At 37.0% G+C, this 22,297-nt stretch overlaps 2 protein-coding genes across 2 annotated transcripts in view; one reads left to right on the top strand and one right to left on the bottom strand.

Annotated features, from left to right (window-relative positions):
* The window catches only part of LOC118740561, a 613,337-nt gene that overhangs the window by 93,437 nt on the left and 497,603 nt on the right, over nt 1–22,297 (top strand). The gene's annotated exons all lie outside the window — the stretch shown is intronic.
* On the bottom strand, nt 4,295–9,495 carry LOC118741861. Its single transcript, XM_036473835.1, has 4 exons — nt 7,487–9,495; nt 7,177–7,423; nt 5,803–6,922; nt 4,295–4,680 (listed from the first exon to the last, which is right to left on the bottom strand). Exons 1-4 carry the CDS (start codon nt 9,493–9,495, stop codon nt 4,295–4,297), a joined length of 3,762 nt encoding a protein of 1,253 aa, XP_036329728.1.

Here is a 22,297-nt window from a genome sequence, read left to right as displayed (position 1 = left end):
TCAAATAAAGAACCGATGAGATTTTGCAAATTTTATGCGTTTTTTTTTAAAAAAAAAGTTATCAAGCTCTTAAAAAATCACCCGTTACATTGCGCCAATTTAACCATCTACAGAAGTGGAAAGACGCAGCGTATTTGAAGTGGCAAATAGAAAATTTCGTATCTACTTTGCTGCTTCCATCGAACTCACGCTTCATACGGTTTGAAACATGGCAACCGTTCAGGATACCTAAATTGGTTTAGTGTTGTCTACTTTGTTGCTAAATTTCTTCTTTGCTTACGTTGCTATAATGAAAGGGAACGAGAAAAAATCGTTTAAATTCAATCTTTCGTCACTTTGCCTTCTCAGTGAATGTTGTTGGATGCATGTTTACAGCTAACACTGCCTGCATACCTAAATATTTCTCAAACATAATTTTCTTTTAGTTAGCACTCAGGCATACATAAGTATATGTATGTAAGTACCGTCCCTGTCATTGACGGTTGCCTTTTTCAATTGAACGCCATAAAAATTATTTCGGTTGTCTGCTATTTAATTTTTACTTTAACATATTTCAGCTCTTCTGAGAATTGTAAGAAATAAAGTCTTATTCAATATCAAAAGGAAAACTCAAATCTGCACTGACAGCAAATTCGTTATTGATCTCATTTTTATTACATTCTAATCTGATTCCCTCAGCGAAAACGCACGTGTAACATATTTTCGAAAGCAAAATTCGCTTGTGTTTGTTTCTTGAAAATCGGCGCTGCTTACCCTCGTTCGCTTTATCGAAATTTCATTTTGAAACAAAAACTTTAGCACACACAACTGCAAACAAATTTCCTCTCTTTAAGTTTTGCTCTGCGGAAATCGATGGACAAACGAAAGGGATGCTTTAATGATTACTTTGACAAGGACAGCACCGTTAAGGTTGAGTCAAATTTGCTTCTGCTTAGCAGATTAACTTACTTTTGGGATTCGCTTTGGCAATCAATAGGGATTGCTTTTCATTGCTGATACACACATCGATGCGCTCGTACGAGACGAGGAGTATCTCTCCATCAGACAACTGCCATCAATTTCGTTTGCTCCGTTTGTCACTTTGATAACAAATTGACATTGATTGGGGATGGATTGGTATATGCAAGGGATTTCAGTGAAAGTTTATAGCAAATAACTTGTGAAACTAATTCGGGATGAGGGAAATCTAAATTAGGTTGAGCATAAAGCAAACTTTTCTGCGTTCAGGAATGCTATTAGAAATGGTAAAAGATAGACGGTAGTGCCCTATTCAAAAAGTAGAAGAGCAAAATTTTTCATCGGAAAAGAGGTTTTACCAATTACGTTACATTAATGTTTTGGTATGAAAACTTGTCAATCGTAAATTGATTTTTTTTTTAGTAATTAATATTATAGAATTATGTGGCGTTAGCGCAGCATTTTCCAGCTCAGAGCAGAGAGAAAACAAAGTTGGTATACCGGTGAATGAGGACAAGAAGGAGGAATATGACCTTGGGATGACCATGATCGGATTCAGCGACTAAAAAAAAAAAAAATTTTAATTGAATAATTTTTTTGTCTCATTCGACCCTCAAATGACCTCGAACCTGACCTACATAATGGAGGTTAACGGACACCGGATTCGGGTTCAGCGAGTCTCAAACCCCATATATATACTTTCAGGTTCATTGAATGAGTTTTTCACTGCTTGACCTTCAAATGACCTCGAATCTGACGTGATATAGGGGTTTAGTTCAATATGCAGAAAATTGTTTCCTTTTTGTAAACCTGTGTAATTAATGCAAAAAATTCTGCATGAAAATAATTGTGAATATTTAATTAGAACAGGGATGGGCAGATTTTTGGCTCTTAAAGTCGTCAAAGAGCTAGCAAGTGCCACGCAAGAGTTAAATCAGTTCTCAGGGTGAAAGAGTTGTACAAAAAACATTAAAACCATCATATATATTATTAATGAGAGTCGGAGTACAAGAAATTTTAATACGCTCATACTGGCTCTTGATGTCACCCCTCATCAGCCACTTAAATGTGCCAAGCCGGCTCCTAAGTGCAAAAGGCTCCTGGGAGTCACTTTGCCCATCTCTGTATTAGAAATGCTGTGCACTTTAATTTGTCGCCTAGTTTAAATATTGCTAACACCCCAATCCCTTTGTCATCAAAAATAACGAAAACAAATACGCCTTGGCCACCCGTTTGTGTTTACTTAATATTTGAAAAACAACAAAGTTTAGAGTTTAGATATTACAAATAAGAACAAACAATTTCGAGAAAAGTTTTTTAAATATTAGTTTAAATAAGACTGGCAAATAAAGAAAGGCATAAAAACAAAATCAAAACAGCAAATAAAGAAATGAATTACGAATTACGGCCGGATGTTAGATAAATATGAAATTTTCCAAAAAAGCTTCATACAAAATTGCTGTTGGACATTTAAAGTTGCTTCAATAACAAAATATTATTTCAGCTGCGGACAGATAGGTCGAAACCTGGCAAAGAGGGTCGTTAAAGTGTTTGGACGTGCTAGATAAAATCACTTTGTTATAAATGCAAACAGAAATTCAAGTAAGCTTTTAAGTAAATAAGAGTGTGTACATATTCGACGGCACACACACAAATATAAGGCTAGAAACACAGTGGAGCGACGAGCAAAGAACATCTGTTAGTTCAATTTTATTTGATAAAATAAGAGATCATATATGTTTGGGACGTAAATTAGATGATTGCTGGTGCGAACTCGCAACAAGGTTGAGAAACCACAAGAGAAAGTGAGAAAAACAATTGTATTAGCAATAATAAGAAAGATGTATGTATATTTGTTCTCAGATTCAAGATTAAAATATAAGTATATGATAAAGTATCTATTTGCTTGTAGGTAAGGGTATTGATATAAGCGAATGTTTACCTCTTTTAACGATGACTCCGGCCCGCTGCCTGCTGTCTGACACGAATAAGACCGCAGTTTAAACGGAACCGGGCTTAAATACTAGCCAAGTTCGAAAGAAAGCCACCGGTAGTTTTCCAGCAGCAGTGCAGCTTTGTAGCTGACGACTGTGCATGAAACTGCCAGTGGTTCCCAAACATTGAAGGCTTTTGGCTTCAACATTACCGCCAGCCTTGCAATGCTAAAGGATTGCAAAAAAAAAAAAAAACGTAAAGATGAAGAAAGGTTAAATTCAAATATTAAATACATATAATTCAAAATATTTTCATATTACAAGATAAACTTAACTTCTAAGGAGTTCAGTTGTGCGTGCAAATAAAATTGTTGAGCTTCATTTGTTATGTATGTGTATATATCTAAATGTATGTTGGTTGTATAGGTGCAAATTCTACTTCAAATATCGACAGTCAAGTAAATCCTAAGCAATAAAATATATGTATTTGTATATTAAAAAATGTAGCCCATGAGGGGGCGTGTGCCTTAAAGGGCATAAGGGCCTGAAAGGACCCATCCGAATATTGTATTCTGGGCTGTAGGGAATCCTGGGTAAGAAATAACCTCCGTCCTCATTATTTTGTGATAGATCTCCCCTCCAAACACCAGAGCGACCGCGGCGGACGTATGGAAGTTTGGATCGGCTAATTTCAGATTGGTGAATTTTTCAACCACGAGCGAATTCAAGTGACGTGCTGGAGTCCTCAGCCCAATCTCCGATAATACCTTGGCAGTCAGAGTAAAGCGAATGCTAGCGTCGTTTGACGAGCTAATCAAGAGCTCACACATATCCACATTTGCAACAGGCAACGTGGACACATGCAGCTTCTTGATCAGCGACCGGCATACTTTACTTGTCTGGGAGCAAGGGTCGAGCAGAGCGCGGGTAAGAAATCTTTGTTGATTTATGTGCACATATACTGCGCACGTTGGTAAAACGGTGACCATGCCCGATAGTTGCGTTAAAAGGGACGCCGGTTGTTGACGGCGGCCAAGGCGAGGATTGAAGTGCAACAGCGTATGATGTTGCTCATGACAATGCGCGCACGACCCAGAACTACTACATTTTTTGGTGGTGTGGGAGTAAGCCAGACACCGCGAACAATATTTATGCAGAAGAACTAACCGCAGGCGTCGTTCATAGTTTGCGTTGAGAAAACGTTTGCAAAAACGGAGTGGGTGTGATCGGCGGCAAACTCTGCACTTCAACATGTTAACTACTTGTCTTTGCTCCGCATGCGTTGCTCTCTGAGGAGATGATGGTATGTCCGACCGTGAGGTGGGGGTTGCTTCCAAGAGTTCTACGACTTCCATTATTTATAGCTGAAAAAGTGTGAAATAGGGTGATATTGAGAACGTCATCTACTGTGGTAAGACGACTAATTTAACAATGGGGCGCGTTATCATTCCCTTTTGTGTGCGAATGTCTGCTACCCGAGCTCTTCTATCGTTACCCTGATAGACCTTGGTAACTCTTCCCAAACGCCACTCATTAGGCGGAAGATGTTCGTGACGCACAACTACTAAGTCATCAACCGATATGTCGGTTTGAGGATACTTCCACTTATAACGTTTATGAAGCTCCTTTAAATACTCCTCCTTCCATCGAATTGAGAGTTGTTGGCTTAAGGCTTTCAACCTTTGCCACCTATTAATCAACGAGATTGGATTTGTTTCGATGGAAGGCTCAATAGGCGAGAGAAGCGGCGCACCAATAAGGAAATGCCCAGGTGTGAGCGCTGCACAATCTGCAGAGGCATTCGAGATAGGAGAGATCGGCCTTGAATTAAGGCAAGCTTCGATGCGGCAGAGTAATGTTTGAAACTCTTCAAACGTATATTTATAGGACGAGGCGGCCCTTCTAAAATGGAACTTAAAGCTCTTAACTCCGGCCTCCCATAATCCACCCATGTGTGGCGCGCCAGCAGGAATAAAGCTCCAAGATACTTCCTGCTGATTGTGCAGGTTACACACGGCCTCTTTCGATGAGAGGAGGAATTTTTGAAAGTCCTTTTTTAGACTGGTTGAAGCACCCACGAAGTTCGTTCCGTTATCAGAAAAAATGTTTTTTTGGGCAACTTCGCCTAGAGACAAATCGAGAGAATGCACCCAGGAAAGTTTCGGATGGCAGATCGCTTGTGGCCTCCAGATGAATCGCTTTTGTAGCAAAGCATACAAAAAGGCATACGTATCATTTGGTTACTTTACAAGATCGGCCTGTGAAAGTTTTAATGTCGAATGGACCAGCGAAATCGACACCAGTATTTTCGAATGGCCTCGATAGAATGGTTCGTTCCTCTGGGAGAGTAGCCATGATTTGAGATTGCTCCTTCCTTTTGTAGATGACACAGGTTTTGCATTTGTGTATAACCGCCTTTATTAGATTCCTAGCCTTGGGGATCCAGTACTGCTGCCGGAGCAGTCGTAAAACTAATTGATTAGAACCATGAAGAGATATAATGTGGAGAAAATTAACTAGCAATTTGGAAAATTCGCAACTATACGGAAGAAGTATTGGATATTTCTCGTTGTAAGAAAGAATTGCTGAACTAGCAAGGCGACCATTGACTCGCATAACGCTTTTCCTGTCAAGAAAAGGGTTCAACGTTAAATCCTTGAATCAATCGGAACCTTTGACGACAGATTCTTGTATTCGCTAGCGAAATACCTCAATTGAGTCAAGACAATAAGACGAGTACGAATCTTGGATATCTCCTCTCCTGAAATAGCCAAAGATGGATAAGAATGGAATCTTCGAGTGTGCTTATTAGTCATGTTGTAGAACCTGAAAACGTAAGATAAAACGCGTAACGCACGGGGAAGAGATGAAAATCTTTCCAAAGGTTCAACAAAGTTCGATACAAGTGTACTATGTGCGTTTATCCTTTTTGCTTCCACTGTAGTGTCTTCGATTTCTTGATCCAATGATGGCCAATTCGCTTCTTCTTTGGTAAGCCAAGACGGACCGTACCACCATAACTCATTCGATGTCAAATCCTGTGGATATACCCCTCTGCTACCCAGATCTGCTGGATTGTCTTTGGATTCGACATGATTCCAATATCGAAAATCAACGGCTTCCTGAACCTTTGCAACTCGATTAGCAACAAAGGTCGTCCAAGAGCCAGGTTGCTTCTTCAGCCACGAGAGGACAATGGTTGAGTCGGTCCAACAGAAGGTATTTTCGACCTTAAATGGAAGCTCATTTCGTAAACAGTTCAACATATCTACAAGCAAAACCGCACCGCATAACTCCAAACGAGGTATCGAAATCTTTTTAATCGGAGCTACTTTTGTTTTGGCTAGCAGCAGCTGTGATGTAACTAGTTTATTGTTTTCTACCCGCAAATATATCACCCCCGCGTATGCCTTTTCCGACGCGTCGCAAAAGGCATGAATTTGTATCGGAGTTTCATTTGAACAATTCATCCAACGCGGAACTTTGATATTCTGTATGTAACCGTAATTTTCAACAAAAAATTTCCATTTAGAAAGTGTTTGTGAACTGATGGGTTGATCCCAGGTAGTACCGTCTAACCAGATCTGTTGCATAAGTATTTTAGCTATTACCACGATAGGTGCTAGCCAGCCAGCTGGGTCAAAAAGTTTTGCGATTATTGACAAAACCTCCCGTTTGTTATAGCTTGATTTCAGGACTATATCCTGGACATTAAAAAAGAAGTGATCCAACTTGGCGTTCCACCGTATACCTAAAGCTTTCGTTGTGCTAGTCTCATCCAGATCAAGAAATTCTTTGCCTAACAAATGGTCATCAGGAAGATCAGCAATAAGTTCTTTTGTATTAGAGGACCACTTTCTCAGTGAAAATCCCGCACTATACAACACTTGAATTAGCTCGTTGCGTGCCTGCAAGGCTGTTGAAATCTGGTGAAATCCGGCTAGCACATCATCTACATACATTGCACTTTTAAAATTTGAGCCGCCAATGGATATGACTCCTGCGAGTCTTGAGCTAGTTGATGTAGAGTTCTAATCGCCAAATATGGCGCGCAATTAATTCCAAATGTTACAGTGCTAAGCTGAAAATCCCTTATCTCCGCATTTGGGCTGTTTCTGAATAAAATTCTTTGAAAGGGCCTATGAGACGGGTTTACTAATATTTGGCGATACATTTTTTGGATATCACTGTTAAAAACGAACTTGTACATGCGCCAACGTATGAGCAAATGCGTCAAATCGGCTTGAAGAGCAGGACCTATGTGTAAGATGTCATTAAGACTCACTCCGTTGGAGGAATTGCTAGACGCGTTGAAAACTACTCTTAATTTTGTCGATGTGCTTTCCGGCTTCAAAACTGCATGATGGGGTAGATAAAAGTGATTAGGGGAGTGATCATACAAAGGAGGTTTTACTTCTTCCATGTGCCCTAGGTCCAAATATTCTCTGACCACCTTATCGTATTCTCCTTTTAAAGACAGAGTTTTCATTAGCCTAGCTTCGTTGCGCAAATATTGGCGTAACGCAATAGGCCTAGATGAACCGAGCTTTATGTCCGTTGGATATAAGTTTTTAAAAGGTAAAGATACCACGTACCTTCCTTCAGAATTCCTAGTTGTTGTTTTCAAAAAAAGTTCTTCACAAAACGAGTCCTCTGCTGATGGAATATTCCTCTTTGGGATTTCTTCTAACTCCCAGAATTTACGTAGCTGGCAATCTAATGGATTGTCCTCCCCCAACGAGATTTTGGTAGCAAAACAAGAGACGTGTGCAGTGGATGATGCCCCAGTGACTATCCACCCGAACACGGTCTCTTGGGACAGAAAATTATTGCATACACTACGTTTAACCCCTTCCAACATAACTTTGGGGTATAAATCTCCCCCGATCAAAACATCGATTGGGCCGCTCTGTAAAAATTTAGAATCTGCGAAAGGTACTTTAGGCAGTTCATCTAATATTGAACTGTCTATAGACGTTGAAGGTAAGTTACCCGTAATGTGTGGTAATACAAATGCGTTCGCCTCAATGAAAAGATTTGGGTCTCGTGGAGAGCCCAAGATAAATGAACAAATTTTCAACGAACTATTGCAAACTGTTTGATTAAGCCCTGAGATGACTGCATTTGCTTTCGAACATGGAAGCTTCAAAAGTTTTCGAAGTCGTTCTGATATAAACGACGCCTCTGAAGCCGAGTCAATCAAGGCGCGAGCGAAGTACGTCGAGCCTAAATGGCAAATATGCACCATGGCGGTGCCAAGTAAAGCTGATGACAAACTCGACGAAGCCGAATTTTCTGGATTTGGTGACGAACTTCTACCACGAGAAGTGGACTGTATGTTTACATGGAATGCCTGTGAGGCAGTTCCATGGTTTGAGGCATCTTTGTGTTGAGTGTTGGGAGCCACTCTATGAAGTAGAGAGTGATGCCTGCTCTTGCACGTTGTGCACGAAAATTTACTCTTACATTCTTTGACAGAATGGCCCTTAGAAAGGCAATTCAGACAGCAGTTGTGTTTTTTGATCAACGCGAACCTATCACTGACGGAGAGGGATAAAAACTTTTTACATAAACGTAGGACGTGTTGTTGTTTTGGGCACATGACACAGTATGATGAAATGACGTTGGTGGCAAGCGACAGCTTCTTTTGTCCCAACGGGTTATGTGGATGCGTAAACGATCGTTGTTGTTGGTGGGTTGATGTCAACGAAGTTGAATATTTCACATCCACAATCGACTCCAATGTCCTAAAACGTTGTATAAGGAAGGCATTCATTTGCTTCCATTCTGGTAACGCTGATTTATCCAGCAACGTGTTTTCCCACATGCTGAGGGTTGTCTCTGGAAGCCGGTTTGAGCACAAGAATATGAGAACTGGATCCCAGTTGGTGACGTCTATGTTGTAGATTTCCAGCGCTGAGAGGCATGCGTTAATGCTTCGTTGAAGATCCTTCAACGCTGACGCACTTTCGGTCCGAATGACCGGAAGTGAAAACAACTTCTTTAACTGGCTATTCACTAAAACCCGTTTGTTTTCATAAGTCGCTTTTAAGTTAGACCAAGCCGTTTCGAATCCTTGATTTGTAAGTTGGGAATTGCTAACAATTTCCCGAGCTTCACCGCTTGTTTTCTGAAGCAAGTGGTAAAGCTTTTGTACGCCGCTCAAACGACTGTTATTAATGTATATCGCGGTAAAAAGATCTCGAAACGATGGCCACGAGGCATAATCACCATCGAAAATATTGGTATCGCATGGTGGTAAATGTAAGCTATCAGAAAAACCAGCTGCTTGAGCAATGGTTCGAGAAACATCTTCCTTATTAGGGTTAAACTTTTCCATATTTTCGTCTATACGGGACGAACAACTAAGGTAATCTCGAAATGTGGTAGCGTACTTGGACCTAACACCTTCTATGTCTGCATCTTCTTTCAAAGATTGTAGACATTTTTCATATGCCTTTTTAGTTTTTTCCCACAGTTCAACCAGCTCACCTTTCAATATGGTTAACGAACTATTCGGCTGGGCGCCCATTAATGCCTCATCAAAATTGGCATTGAATTCGATAATTTCGTCAGAGCACCGAACAAACCAGTTAACCGACATTTTCTTTGATTTTTTTTTTTAATAAAGATTATTGATAACACACAAGGGATGAAACGCGCCACCCACGAAGGAAAACACTCAAAAAGGTTAAAAAATGTATGTGTAGACCGAACTTTACGAATTTACTGCTGGGTTTCACAGTGCATCTGCGCCTTGCGATCGTATTTATATATATATGTACAAGTAGGTTGGAAAGTATCTAAGCACAAAATAACAATTATCTATATGTAGGTACGTGCGTATATCAAAGCTACTCTTTCCAGCCAAAAGAAAAGCTCGCTAACATTGATTTTGATTAATAGTTTGCTGATATATATCAAAGTACGTACGTATGTACATATAATCGTATATGTATTTACATGTCTTCAGAACGAAGTCCACGAAGAAGTGTGAAAATGAGAAAAACTGGCCGAATATGTATGTATGTACATACCCTGCAGCAAAATTTAGGGACAGTCTGGCAAAGCGCTAGTTCCGCCCTACAAATTTCAGAACTGTCCCTGAACTACTGAAAAAGGGATGCAGAGTTGGACGGTTGAAACTCATATGTTGCTAGTTGCGCTGTCATCTATGTTACTCATCCTGGTCATGTGAAAGCTGACAAAAGTTGCACAAATGTAATATACTATATTTTTTCGATTTTCTTAGACCCTAAAACTAATAACAAACTGTTTTCGTTTATTTAATATATAATTCTCTACATAGTTTATGGGGCAACTGCTAAAATATTTCCAAAAAAGTCGTTATTGGTAACATTAGTTTCATTTTTATACATATCTACGTACGTATAAAATTGATTGCAAAATATAAAATTTAGTTAAGCTACACTTGGCAGCAAAGGTCTGCGTACACCATTTCTTTTTTAAATATTCACAATATATTGAGAGTTAAAATTTGTTATTATTTAAATGGTCATGCTTAAAATAAAATCATATAAACCATGCTTTAAAACTTTATACAAAGCAAAGTTAAATTTAACGATCTTTCATCAAAATGTTTGACCTTTTAGTCAGATTTAAAAAATTAAACAAAAGTGGTAAACAATCTCACTTTGAAATGGGAGTGCTATTGATATGAACGATACGTAAATGTATCACTAAGCACCCGAAATGTGGACTTATGCAGTGATTTTTTTTTTTAATTTCCAATGTTTTTCATTTTAAATATTTTTCGTTTAGTTTTTATTTAAGTATTATGTCTCATACTCCATAAACCATTTAAATTCAAATTCCTAACCGTGCTGCAAACTTGATAGAACTCTTCAAACTGTCTTCAAAATTTAAAATTTTTAATCAGAGATATTTTTTATAAATATTTCGAGTATTCTGCTTTGTAGCCCATAAAATTTTAGTGTAGTAAAGTGTAATCTTGCATCTTAAACGAAAATATTTAAACATGAGAATGCCTTCAAGAGCGTGCGTAAAAAGAGTTATAAAAAATCAGCGCGATTAATTATACTAAAATTTAATGGGCTATAGAACTGCATACTTATAAACTCTGATTTAAAATATTGAAGTTTTTATAACAGTATCTAGAATTCTACTAAATTTCCATCACAGTTAGAAACGTGAATTTATTTGTTTATGTTATAATACTTATGAGCCATCCTTAAATAAAAAATGTACGAAAAACATTTAGCATGAAAACTATTGTGAATATTCAAAATTCTATATTTCTTATTAGATGCCGGAAAGTCTATGTATTACATTTCAATAAATTTAATGCAATTTAACACTGAGTTATCACAAATAAGCATTCAATATATCACAGTTTTTCTCATTTTTTTACACGACTTAGTTCAGATTTTTAGTTATAGGTATCCCAGAAATACCCATTATACGTAACAAATATAAATTAATTTTAAGAATAACGGTTTTAGAAAATAAAGGAATAATTGACACTTTATGTTCCTAATTTTAAAGCACAGTTTGCCTCAAAAAGTAAATTAGTGCAAAACAAATAGCTCTTTAAACATAAAATGAAGTATTTTTATTTACAAAATTGTATGCGTGCTTATTTAAAGAAAATGCTCTATACTATACTTATTAGAACCAGCTCAAAACTAACCACATTTTTTCTAGCCCAGAGGTGACCCTTTTTGAACTATCTAAGAACTGTCGTTATATGAACTGTCTCAGAACCATCTAAGCCAGAGTCAGCTCAGAACAAGATCAAAAGTTCTGCAGAGGGTGACAATTGTCACTTCGTAGGACATCGCCATGTTAAAAAAGACAGTTGAAAGCATTGAGTTGGGATAGATGAAGAACTAGTACCGTCCCTTTTCAGGCTAGCTCAGCGCAAGTTCTGAACCAGTTTGATTTGCTGCAGGGTATGTACGTAGGTATTCAGGCGCTGATGTCGATATGTATGTACGTATGTGTAATCGACCGCGAAAAGAGGATACAGGAGAACAAGAGAACTCAAATCACTGCAACTCTTATACGTTTATACATATATGTATGTATATACATATGTATATATAACAATGTGTACAGATGCGCGCAAAGAATGTACATATGCACCAAACACCCCCAAGAAAAATGGTTAGCACAAAAAGTAAGTTAACAAAGTTATTAAATTTTGAAGATGGCAAATAAATCATATATATATGTATATGTATATGTACGTTTGTTAAATAAAATTAAACGAAATAACGTAATCGAATCAAATCACACTAGTTATTAATATATGGATGTACATACACATGTATCCTAAAAGCTTTTTATTGATATTTGCGCACAAAGAAAATTAAAATTACTTTGAGAAAAGCTAACGAAATTTTAAAGCATTTCCACGTTGAAAATGATGTGACTTTTTTAACCTTGAAATTTTTGTACATGTACATAAATGCATATGCGAACAAATATATACATATGTACGTGTAAAGAAAGGGAATCAGACTTACGGAAGTCAAATAAATAGCTCCAACGGTATCCGGAATTCCTGGGATCTACACATGTACATAAATATAGACCTATGCACATATAGGTATATATATCGATTCGCGCACTTTTATATGTATGTATATATGCATAAATGGACACCGTAATTGAATTTTTGGGTTTTATTGCTGAATATTTCACCAATTTTTTGGTTTTGGGGGACTGTACTTTATTTTTCTTGCCCTGTATCACCAATTTTGCACTTTTTTTTTTTTTGTTATTTTGAAACGCTTTTTTCGTTTTTAACTAGCCACTTTGCATCTATATACATACATATATTTTCTAAACTTGCTTTTCTATAATTTGCACTATTAATTTGTACCTTCACAATATTTATTTGGTTTCCTATTTATATTATTTTTATTACTTAATTTAATTTTTATTACTTTTTTTTCTCACAAATTTATTTATTTTTTTTTTTAATTTTTACACTTCGCTCAACAATTTTTGTTTGACACGCACCTGTTAAACATCCGCGGCGAACTGAAGGTTTTATGATGATCTCGCTTTTCTCCTTGTCCGTCTGTGAGAATCGCTTCACTCTTGTTGGTGATTTCGCTTCAAACTTGCGTTTTCTGTTTGCTACTGGAAAAAAGGGTGGCCTTAGTTAAGAGTCTTTCTCCATTGTTGCGAATCGACGGTTCGTTAGGACCAAAATGTTTGGGACGTAAATTAGATGATTGCTGGTGCGAAACCACAAGAGAAAGTGAGAAAAACAATTGTATTAGCAATAATAAGAAAGATGTATGTATATTTGTTCTCAGATTCAAGATTAAAATCTAAGTATATGATAAAGTATCTATTTGCTTGTAGGTAAGCGTATTGATATAAGCGAATGTTTACCTCTTTTAACGATGACTCCGGTCCGCTGCCTGCTGTCTGACACGAATAAGACCGCAGTTTAAACGGAACCGGGCTTAAATACTAGCCAAGTTCGAAAGAAAGCCACCGGTAGTTTTCCGGCAGCAGTGCAGCTTTGTAGCTGACGACTGTGCAGGAAAACTGCCAGTGGTTCCCAAACATTGAAGGCTTTTGGCTTCAACAATATATGTAGGAGAAGATCCGAATAGGGCACGACCTTCACCCATCTGTTTAATGGATGAAATCTGTTTCGTATAAAATTTAACGCAAGTTGGCTGAAAAAATGCTGGCCAGGATATTTTTAATTAAATATTCAAAAACTATAATTTTTTTTTTCATTTGTTTAATAAACATATTAGACACCAATCGAAGGCATAAAACCTATAGAATGTGCTGAACAGATGAGTGAAAATTAGTAGTATTACTTACCTGTTAATACCTGCCAACCCTATAGGTAAGCCAGGAAAAAAATAGACAACCCAACGTTTAGTTTTAGCATGTGCAAGCAAGTCAGGAAATTTGCAGATCAAACTTCATTTGCAATACTTGCATAATGCTTTCTTGAAATCATTCAGTGTCCTATCGATTTTTGGCATTGCAAAATATAAATGTAATACTGTGTTTACATACGGCGATTTTAGAGGCAACTTTTAGTTGAAAGTGGTGTAAACTGCCTTTCAACTAACTGCTTTCAATGTTGTAAACAACCTTTAAATAATTGCGATCATTACGAACAAATTCGCTAAAAATTGGCTAAGATCTCCTAAATAAACGCCAAAAATCACCAAATTATAACTTTTCCCGCTAAGTAGACAATAAAATAAAATCGCTGGATCTAATGGGAAAATCACCAAACTGGCAACACTAATAGGAGCGTAGATTTATGTACTTCCACTAAAATCTACACGTTTGTAATCGCTTCACTATTTGCTTACCCTAACAGTATGCATACACAGTGTCCTCAAAATAGCCATAGGTAGGGATGTCAGCGATTAAACATTTGATTAAATCAATCGATTATTATTGCTCAAGTTACGATTTAATTGTATCGTAGTTTTGTATTTCATTAATCGATTATTATGAAAATGAATTCTGCAGTTGTCTAAAATCCATCCGTCGATCATTCTTTCTTGCTAGCTGCATTAACTCTTCTCGACCCAAGGTAAAAAATAATGCATTTCAAAGATCCATTAGAATTGGCCTCAATAATGAAGTTTTTGCGAACTTAAATAATATACGCAGATGATCTTATGGAAACGGGTAGCTAGTCGTCACTAGAATCAGCAGAAAATGAGTTCGATCTTTGGGCCGCTCATAAATATCTTGTACACAAACGAAGATGAAAAGATGAAATGAGTTTTCATTTAAATTGTCCAGTCCTAAATAGAATTAAAGCGGAACACCATCGACGCTTGGGAGGAAATCAAAACTGTTTACCCAAAACTTTACGTACTTTCGAAAAATGTCATTTAGTTAGTACCTCGGTGTGGCTGCTGAACGCCTTTTTTCAACTATATGGAGGCAGGTGGAAATAACAGTTAGCCTGCACCGATTTCGCTGAAACGTGACATGTGCTCTAATTTTACTTAGCAATACGAAGTAATGAAATTTTATAAATATTAAGTAATTGTAACGCCCTCCGCGGGCGGAAACATTCAATTTCATCCGGTTTCGACAAAATTTAGTTTGTGCTCTCTCTTTTTTTAGGAAACCCTAAATATAAAATGTGGAGAGGATTGGATCACTATGACGTCCAAAACTCACAAAAAATATGGGCACAGTTCATTAGATATGATGAAATTTTGGTTAATTTTTATTTCCTGCTTTCCACTCTAACAAAACAAAGGTTATACTTAAGAATTACATATGCAGGTGTAAATATTATCTTTTCTCCCAAAACTTGGTGAGATTTTTCCATTGTTAAAACTTCTCTTCGCGAAATTATACAAAGGAATATCAAAAATTAAGAAAATCTAAAATAACATATATTTGAAAAGTCGCGCGAAAATATCCAATTACATATGCGAAAACAACATAAAATTCTCTAAAACAAGCGTCTAATTTCCAGACCTAACGGACCGCTACTCACACTTTGAGTAAATGATATGAAATTTGAAGAAACCATGGGTCTAAAATCAATTTAGAGTTTGCCAAATTTCCAAAATAGGTTTCGAAGAAAATGTGAAAATTTTAACTGTTACGCCCTGAATTCGAAAAAAGCAAAAAAAGTACCGAAATGGATTCCTCATACCAAAACGTACCTTATAGAATTTTTTTGTAAAAAAATTTAGCAAATTTACGACACTACAGAAAAATGCTAAGAAACCTATTTTCCCAATTTGGCAAACTACAAATTGGTTTTAGACCCATTGTTTCTTCGTCAAATTTTCTTAGAATTACACGTAGAATGCTTCTGCGATATACCTACCATACAAATTGACCCGCCCTAATATACTTCCATCTGTGCATTTCAAATATGCTTACATTTCACTCCATAAATATTTCAAATATCTGCTGATTGTCAGACTTTTCCCAATTCGAACCAGTTCCAAGCGTCCTTTTTTCACATTGACAGCTGTACACAGCCACTAACCTCACATATGGTGCAATAGCAATTCTCTGGCTTTTCTTTGTGTGTTTGTCAATATGTTTGACTTAGTGCAATGCGACAATTTTCGTAATGCCGAAAATGTAAAATCAATCGCTTCGATGGCATGGCATGGTCCACGACACCAACCCACCTCAGCCAGCTGAGATAGAATAAGAAAAATAAGGAAAAGGTGGCGCTTGCGTTCTTCACATCGTTCCAACAACATTTGCTGCATATTTTCCAACTTTTCTGCACAATGGCGGCTGATTTTGCATAAATTTTATTGAGCTTCACCTTATTTTTTCTTTTCTTTTTTTACTTCGATTTTTTCAACATCTCCATTTTCATTATTCTTTCATGCCACTGCCTAGTGTTGGCTGGTTGGTTGGTTCGTTGGTCCTTGCTCTGCAACGACATGCCATCAACATTAACTTTGTGGCGTCTGTCGGCGACCGACGCTCAAATACCTTCAGCCTTTAATCTCGTTGGCTTCGCGCTGGCGCTGCAATTACTTGGCAAGTTTCCCTGGCAACTTTGGTATGGGAAGAAAATTTAAAACCTTGATTTTAAGTGAGTAAAACGGATTTTTCTACGATAGTAATAATAATAATAGTTTAACGTCCTGAAGTTATAACGCAAATGGATTGACCTTTTATTTAACGCCGCATCCCCATTCAAGGCAGAAATACACACGGAGGTTAGCCATTACCTACCGCGGGCGACCGTTGGTAGAATACAAATTTTCTAAGTTAGATATTGCTTAAACTGGTGATAGAACCCAGATCCTATGGAATGGTATTACGCACTTCTAACCCCTCAGCGCCACGCACAGTGTTTTAAAATTGGCATTTTGAGTTCACAATTCACTGTAATTTTTTTATGTAAAATTTTTCTTGTAAAACTTTTTCGTTTTGGGAAAACCCTACATTTATTTTCAACTAGTTTTTACTATGTGACATTTATTAACTCTAACAGGAGAATCGCTTTTCTTCCAAATTGCTACATTTTTTGCACTTTGCAAAAAATTAATACGAACAAAAAAATCAAAAAGTGCCCACTTCCAAATTTTATTAGCTTCCATAAAAAAAAAAATATCAAACTGAGTGAAAAATGAAAGCTCCAATGAATTTTGACACAAAATGTCAATTTTGGACCACTGTGCCGCGGCCGCTCTGCGATACTTCGCTTCAAAATTGCATAATATAATTACTTCGGGTTTTTCAATGTCTAACGTCTCCTTTAATTTTGGCAGTTATGCCTTTTATTTTTAAGGTATCCTTTTTCTCAACTTTAAAACTTTTTTATTTTCTTTGTTTCTATATGTATTACCGATTGAGCACGGCCTGCATATATCGACCGCCTGTTACTGGGTTAAGCAGCTTTGCTATCGGTTAACCTTTTTTAGGTACTTGTATTTGTTAACTCGTTGCTGCACAGCTGTTGTTGGCTTTTTTCATTAAAAGCAATTAATCGAAATGAAACTTTTATCCATCGCTGACGCTAAGCTGCTACTTTGCACATCTGTTCGGCATCTTTCAACGCCTGCAATTGATTATGCTTGGCACGGCTTTAAAATGTTTATGCAGACCAAAAACTTACAATACCTACATATATTCTCGTACATACATCCGGTTTAAAAGGCTTGTGACGAGATCGTTGGCCTGCTGCTGAAAGTTAGGTTAACACTTTAATTTGACCCTCACTCGGTCAAGCTTTAATTTTTTTTAATTTATTCTCAACTCACAGGGAAACGCCTTTCCTTTCCAGTTCTGCTTTTCTCCATTGCACTTGAGATTGCTTTCCGCTTCCTTTCTGCTGGCATTCTGTTAATGAATAAATATTGAATGAAGCGCCGGTTACTGCTGCCATTACTGCGAAAGTGTACTATTGTACCAACCTGTCGCACATATTGAAGTGGCAGCTTTAAGTGCTCTTTACTTCGCTGTTTCTCTGTGTTGAATGATATTTTCCTAGAACCTGAAGTGTTGAAATACAGCAACAATGTAAATTTTAAATTTCTGCCATTCACTATTTCCTACTTACTTTCTTTATTTTTTTGTTTTCTAATTAATATTCAAGATGGCAATGGAAATTAATTACGTGTTTCTGTTGCCAAAGGAAAAATCTTGCTACTGCTGGAAATATTAATACATACATTTATGGTAATGGAATAGTAAGACCTGGATTTCTTTCTCTGGTTTACGATAAGTCAGAAAATTATTGAAAAATTTAATCTAGCAATATACAACCTACTCATGCCATGAAAAAGGTTCTAATAAAAACCCTTTTGCCATTCGCAGATCGCTCGTAACATTTGAAAACATTGAAAATGTGGCATCGTAGTTGTCACGGCTATAATAATAGCGATTATGTCTACAGATATCAGGGACAGTGTGGGGTGGAGAGCAGCTTGTTGAAGGTTTTAATGAACTCTGCGAAAATGAACATGCAGAGCTGGGTTTTTATACCTTTCATGAACATGCAAGTACCAGAAGAAGAAGAGATAGACCCATGAAAATGTATACTTAAATGATAAGAATGTCGATCTGAGCCTATTTAGCCAAGTCCGCCTGTCTGTTTGAACGCAATCCAGTTCCTGGTTGAGTCGAGATATCCGACTGAAATTTGGTAGACCGTTGTCTATTTAAAATGTATTAATTACTTCTCGGAATGGGCAAAATCGGACCACTACAACATATAGCTCCCATACAGATATTGAGTTTTTTGTCCTAACTCGCACTATTTTCACTCATTAGCAACATAAAGCTTGTAGTGAAAATGACAAAGATGGGAACATGATAAAATATGCAGAACTGAACTGCAATTGCTGGCGCATGCCGATGACATCGATATCATAGGTAATAAGAACCGTGAAGTCTGTTCTGTCATTTCCAAGTTGGATAAGAAAGCAAAGCGATTGGGTCTGGTGGTAAACGAGGACAAGACAAAGTATCTCCTATCATCAATCAAACAGTCAGCGCATTCGCGCCTTGGCACCCATGTCACTGTTGAAAATTTCGCGAAAATAGACACTTTCGTTTACTTGGAAACCAGCGTTAGTATCGATAATAAGGTCAGCATCGAAATCCAACGCTGAATCTCTCTTGCCAACAAGTGCTACTTTGGACTCAGTAAGCAATTCCATAGTAAAGACCTCTCTCGACGTACGAAAACCACACTCTATACGTCACTCGTCTTGTCTGTGTTGGTATATAGCGCATAAGCATGGAAAATGACAACATCCGATGAGGCGGTTCTTGGAGCATTCGAGAGACAAATTTTGCGAATTATTTACGGGTCTTTGCGCGTTGGCGATGGCGAGTACCGCAGACGATGGAACGGTGAGCTATATGAGATTTACAACGACGTCCATGTCGGTATGCAGTGAATTAAAATACAGTGGCTCTGTTGGCTTGGCCATGTCGTTCGATTGGACACCGACGCTCCAAATCTGAAAGTATTCAACCCGGAACCCGCTGGTGGTATAATTTTTTAATTAAGAAAGTTTCTTTTCCTTAAAAATGTTTTTTTTTTTCAAAAAACATTTCACAAAAACACTTTTTATCAGGACAATGCTATCTTTTTTTAACAAAAACAATGAAATGACCTTTTCTTTTAATGTATGTCACCGCATAGCTTTGGCCCACGTCAACCGATTTGGATAAGAAAAAAACCCAACCGACTGCAAACCTCATATAAAAATTTAGGAATATCGTCAACTTTTTCATGATACAATGATCGGAGGTAAACCAAATAAGTATGGGACCACCGGTGGGATACTACCTTTCCGATAGAAGAATAATTATCGAAATCGGTTGACATGGTCCAAACCAATGCGGTAACATATATTAAAAGAAAATATATATATTCCAACGAATTAATAATCTCCTCCTTTTTTGAAGTCGGTTTAAACGTGAGAGAATTGCTTTCTATTTATGTTAGAAAATTAATTGGTATTGAACTCCATACCTTTTTTCATACAGTGTAAAAGTATCTATCTTCTGCTTTAAAACTCTCGCGCCCACGCACACATTTTGCATCGTGTTTACCTGTACTGTGCGAAGGTTACGCCCGTAAACGTACATTATTATTGTGAAAAAAGATGATAGCCTACATGGCAGGTAGATATGCACAACTACACCTAAAAATTTGCAACACACGTACATATTAGCGCCGTGTCAGTTTATGAGGCTGGCAGGTGGAATTGAAAAGTATGGTGGAATTGAAAATAATATGTGATATGTACATATGTACAAAGGCGCAAAAAAGTATATAAATGTGCGTTAAACACCAATACATTGATAAGTTAATGGCGCACCGTGGTTCCAAACGCAATTCTAGCTGGAAGTATGTATATCGAAAAAACGACTCGTTCCAAATGAGTTTGTAAACGTCTAACAGCCTTCCAGAATACCTAGCTAAGAGGATTGTGACCAAAATAAAATATTTTGAAGCTTTACTATTCCTTCACAGATAATTGAAATAAATCGTCACTAGACACGAATAAAGTGGCGCGAGTATTTTGACGGCAAAAATGGACGCATAAAAAAAATTTACGAAACAAGACGCTTTTAAAGCATAAACAGACGGCAGCGTTGATATGTATCAACTCGTTAAATCGGAATTATCTCGGGAATTAACTGCAGTTGATCCGAATTAAGCCCTAGAGTAAATCCCAAACATAACTCGGATCAAAGGAGTTTTCGATGGCAACACTGACCAAAACTCAGAGAGCGTAGAATACTGATAACATGGACAACTAGCATGGACCCCTTTTATCCCTGTTAATCGGTAGTTAAGTCACCAAGCTACTTCAGACTGGAACCCAATTTAAATTGAATAAAAACTTATCTATATATTAATATGCTAACAAAATCCCATACAAATCTGTTCTTCCCTACTGCTCCTATGTTTCTCAACCGATTTGAATAATTGCTTCTGTTCGAAAGGTGTTTCAAAGAGGAGGTGCGCATTTTTGATTGTAGGTAGCTTCAGAGCCGATATGTTCCAATTTTTGTATGAGCCTATAATTTATGCTTTGGTTTCACCATCTACATCTACAATATATTAATGGGAGTGTCTATTCGCACTTTTCCAGTATCACCAGTGTCGCCAGAGTCGTCAGTGTCACCAGTGTCGCCATATGATACATATGTTTCTCAATTTGGCCATAGAAAAAATGTCAGCTGAAATTATGTTCGAGCCTCAATTTAGGTGAAATTTAAAAAAAATTTAATTCTTTCATACTTGGAAGCTTTGTAACTTTGAACGACTTAGGGCCGGATTCAAAGTGCTTAGTTAAACGTTTGTTAAGTTAACCACCAACACGAGTTTAACTATGAATTTATATTCAGAGTTACATAGTTAACTATGGAAATTCATATCGCCTGAAAATATAAAAATTCTAAAAATCAAGACTTTTCTATTCAAATTTGAAATTCGTTCCACGAAAAAAAAATTTATTTCACGAGAGTTTAACTATGGGGCATGCTAGTTTAAACTTTTGTTAACTGAGCGTTGTGAATATGAAAATCAATAGTTAAACTCTTATCAGTAGTTAACGCACTGTGAATTTGGCCCTTATACGCAAAAAAAAAATATTTTTTGGTAAATAACTGTGATCGAAATTGGTTTTGGAATTGCAATTTTTCGTGTGAGTATTTACAATTTCTAATTGAAATTGAGAATCGAAATTGCTAAATTTGAATCGCGTGGAAACGTACTTTTAGACTGTTGGAAGTATGTTTGCTCCTAGAAAGTCAAACTTTGTTATATGGCCCCTTTTATCAGAATTTGGAAAACCCAGAGCTGCAAAAAAAGGTACGCAAATTCTTTCGAGTAATTGCACATTTTCAAAGTATTCAGCAAAGTGTCATCCGCCTTTTTGCATTTTATTATAGTTTGAGTGAACATCGAAAAACTATGTTTCGTCTAAAACTTTAAATATGTATGTATGTATTATATAAATTATTATTTGCTATCGAAACTTTAATAAGGTTCCCGAAATAACTAAATTGTTAAAAGTTTTTATTAAAACATCCACAGTGGCGGTCAAATACAAATGGCAGCTACAAAGCTCATTCATTTTTCGTCTAATAGAAAGCTGTTAGAGATTTTTTTTTTTGGCGAATATAATTTTTAATGAGAATTTGTTAAATTTAAAACTCTAAAAAATAAACTCTGCATAAAGTTTGATTTATGTGGTTCGGGTTAAAGCACGAACCATATTTTTATGAAAAAATAACAGAACAATTTTAACTTTAACAAGTAAGAAAGGCTAAACTCGGGCGAAACCGAATTTTACATACCCTCGCGTTATGTTCTTAGTATGCATGTAATGTATTGATGCTTGCTAGTGCTTGACCATCTCGTCTGATTTGTGGCGTTCGCCTTGATGTTGTTACACATA

The sequence above is a fragment of the Rhagoletis pomonella genome, unplaced genomic scaffold, assembly GCF_013731165.1.
Source record: "Rhagoletis pomonella isolate Grant_MI unplaced genomic scaffold, Rhpom_1.0 Rhpom_scaffold_00006, whole genome shotgun sequence".
NCBI lineage: Eukaryota > Metazoa > Arthropoda > Insecta > Diptera > Tephritidae > Rhagoletis > Rhagoletis pomonella.
Note: the sequence above shows the minus strand (reverse complement) of the source record. Positions and strands in the feature narration are given on the sequence as shown.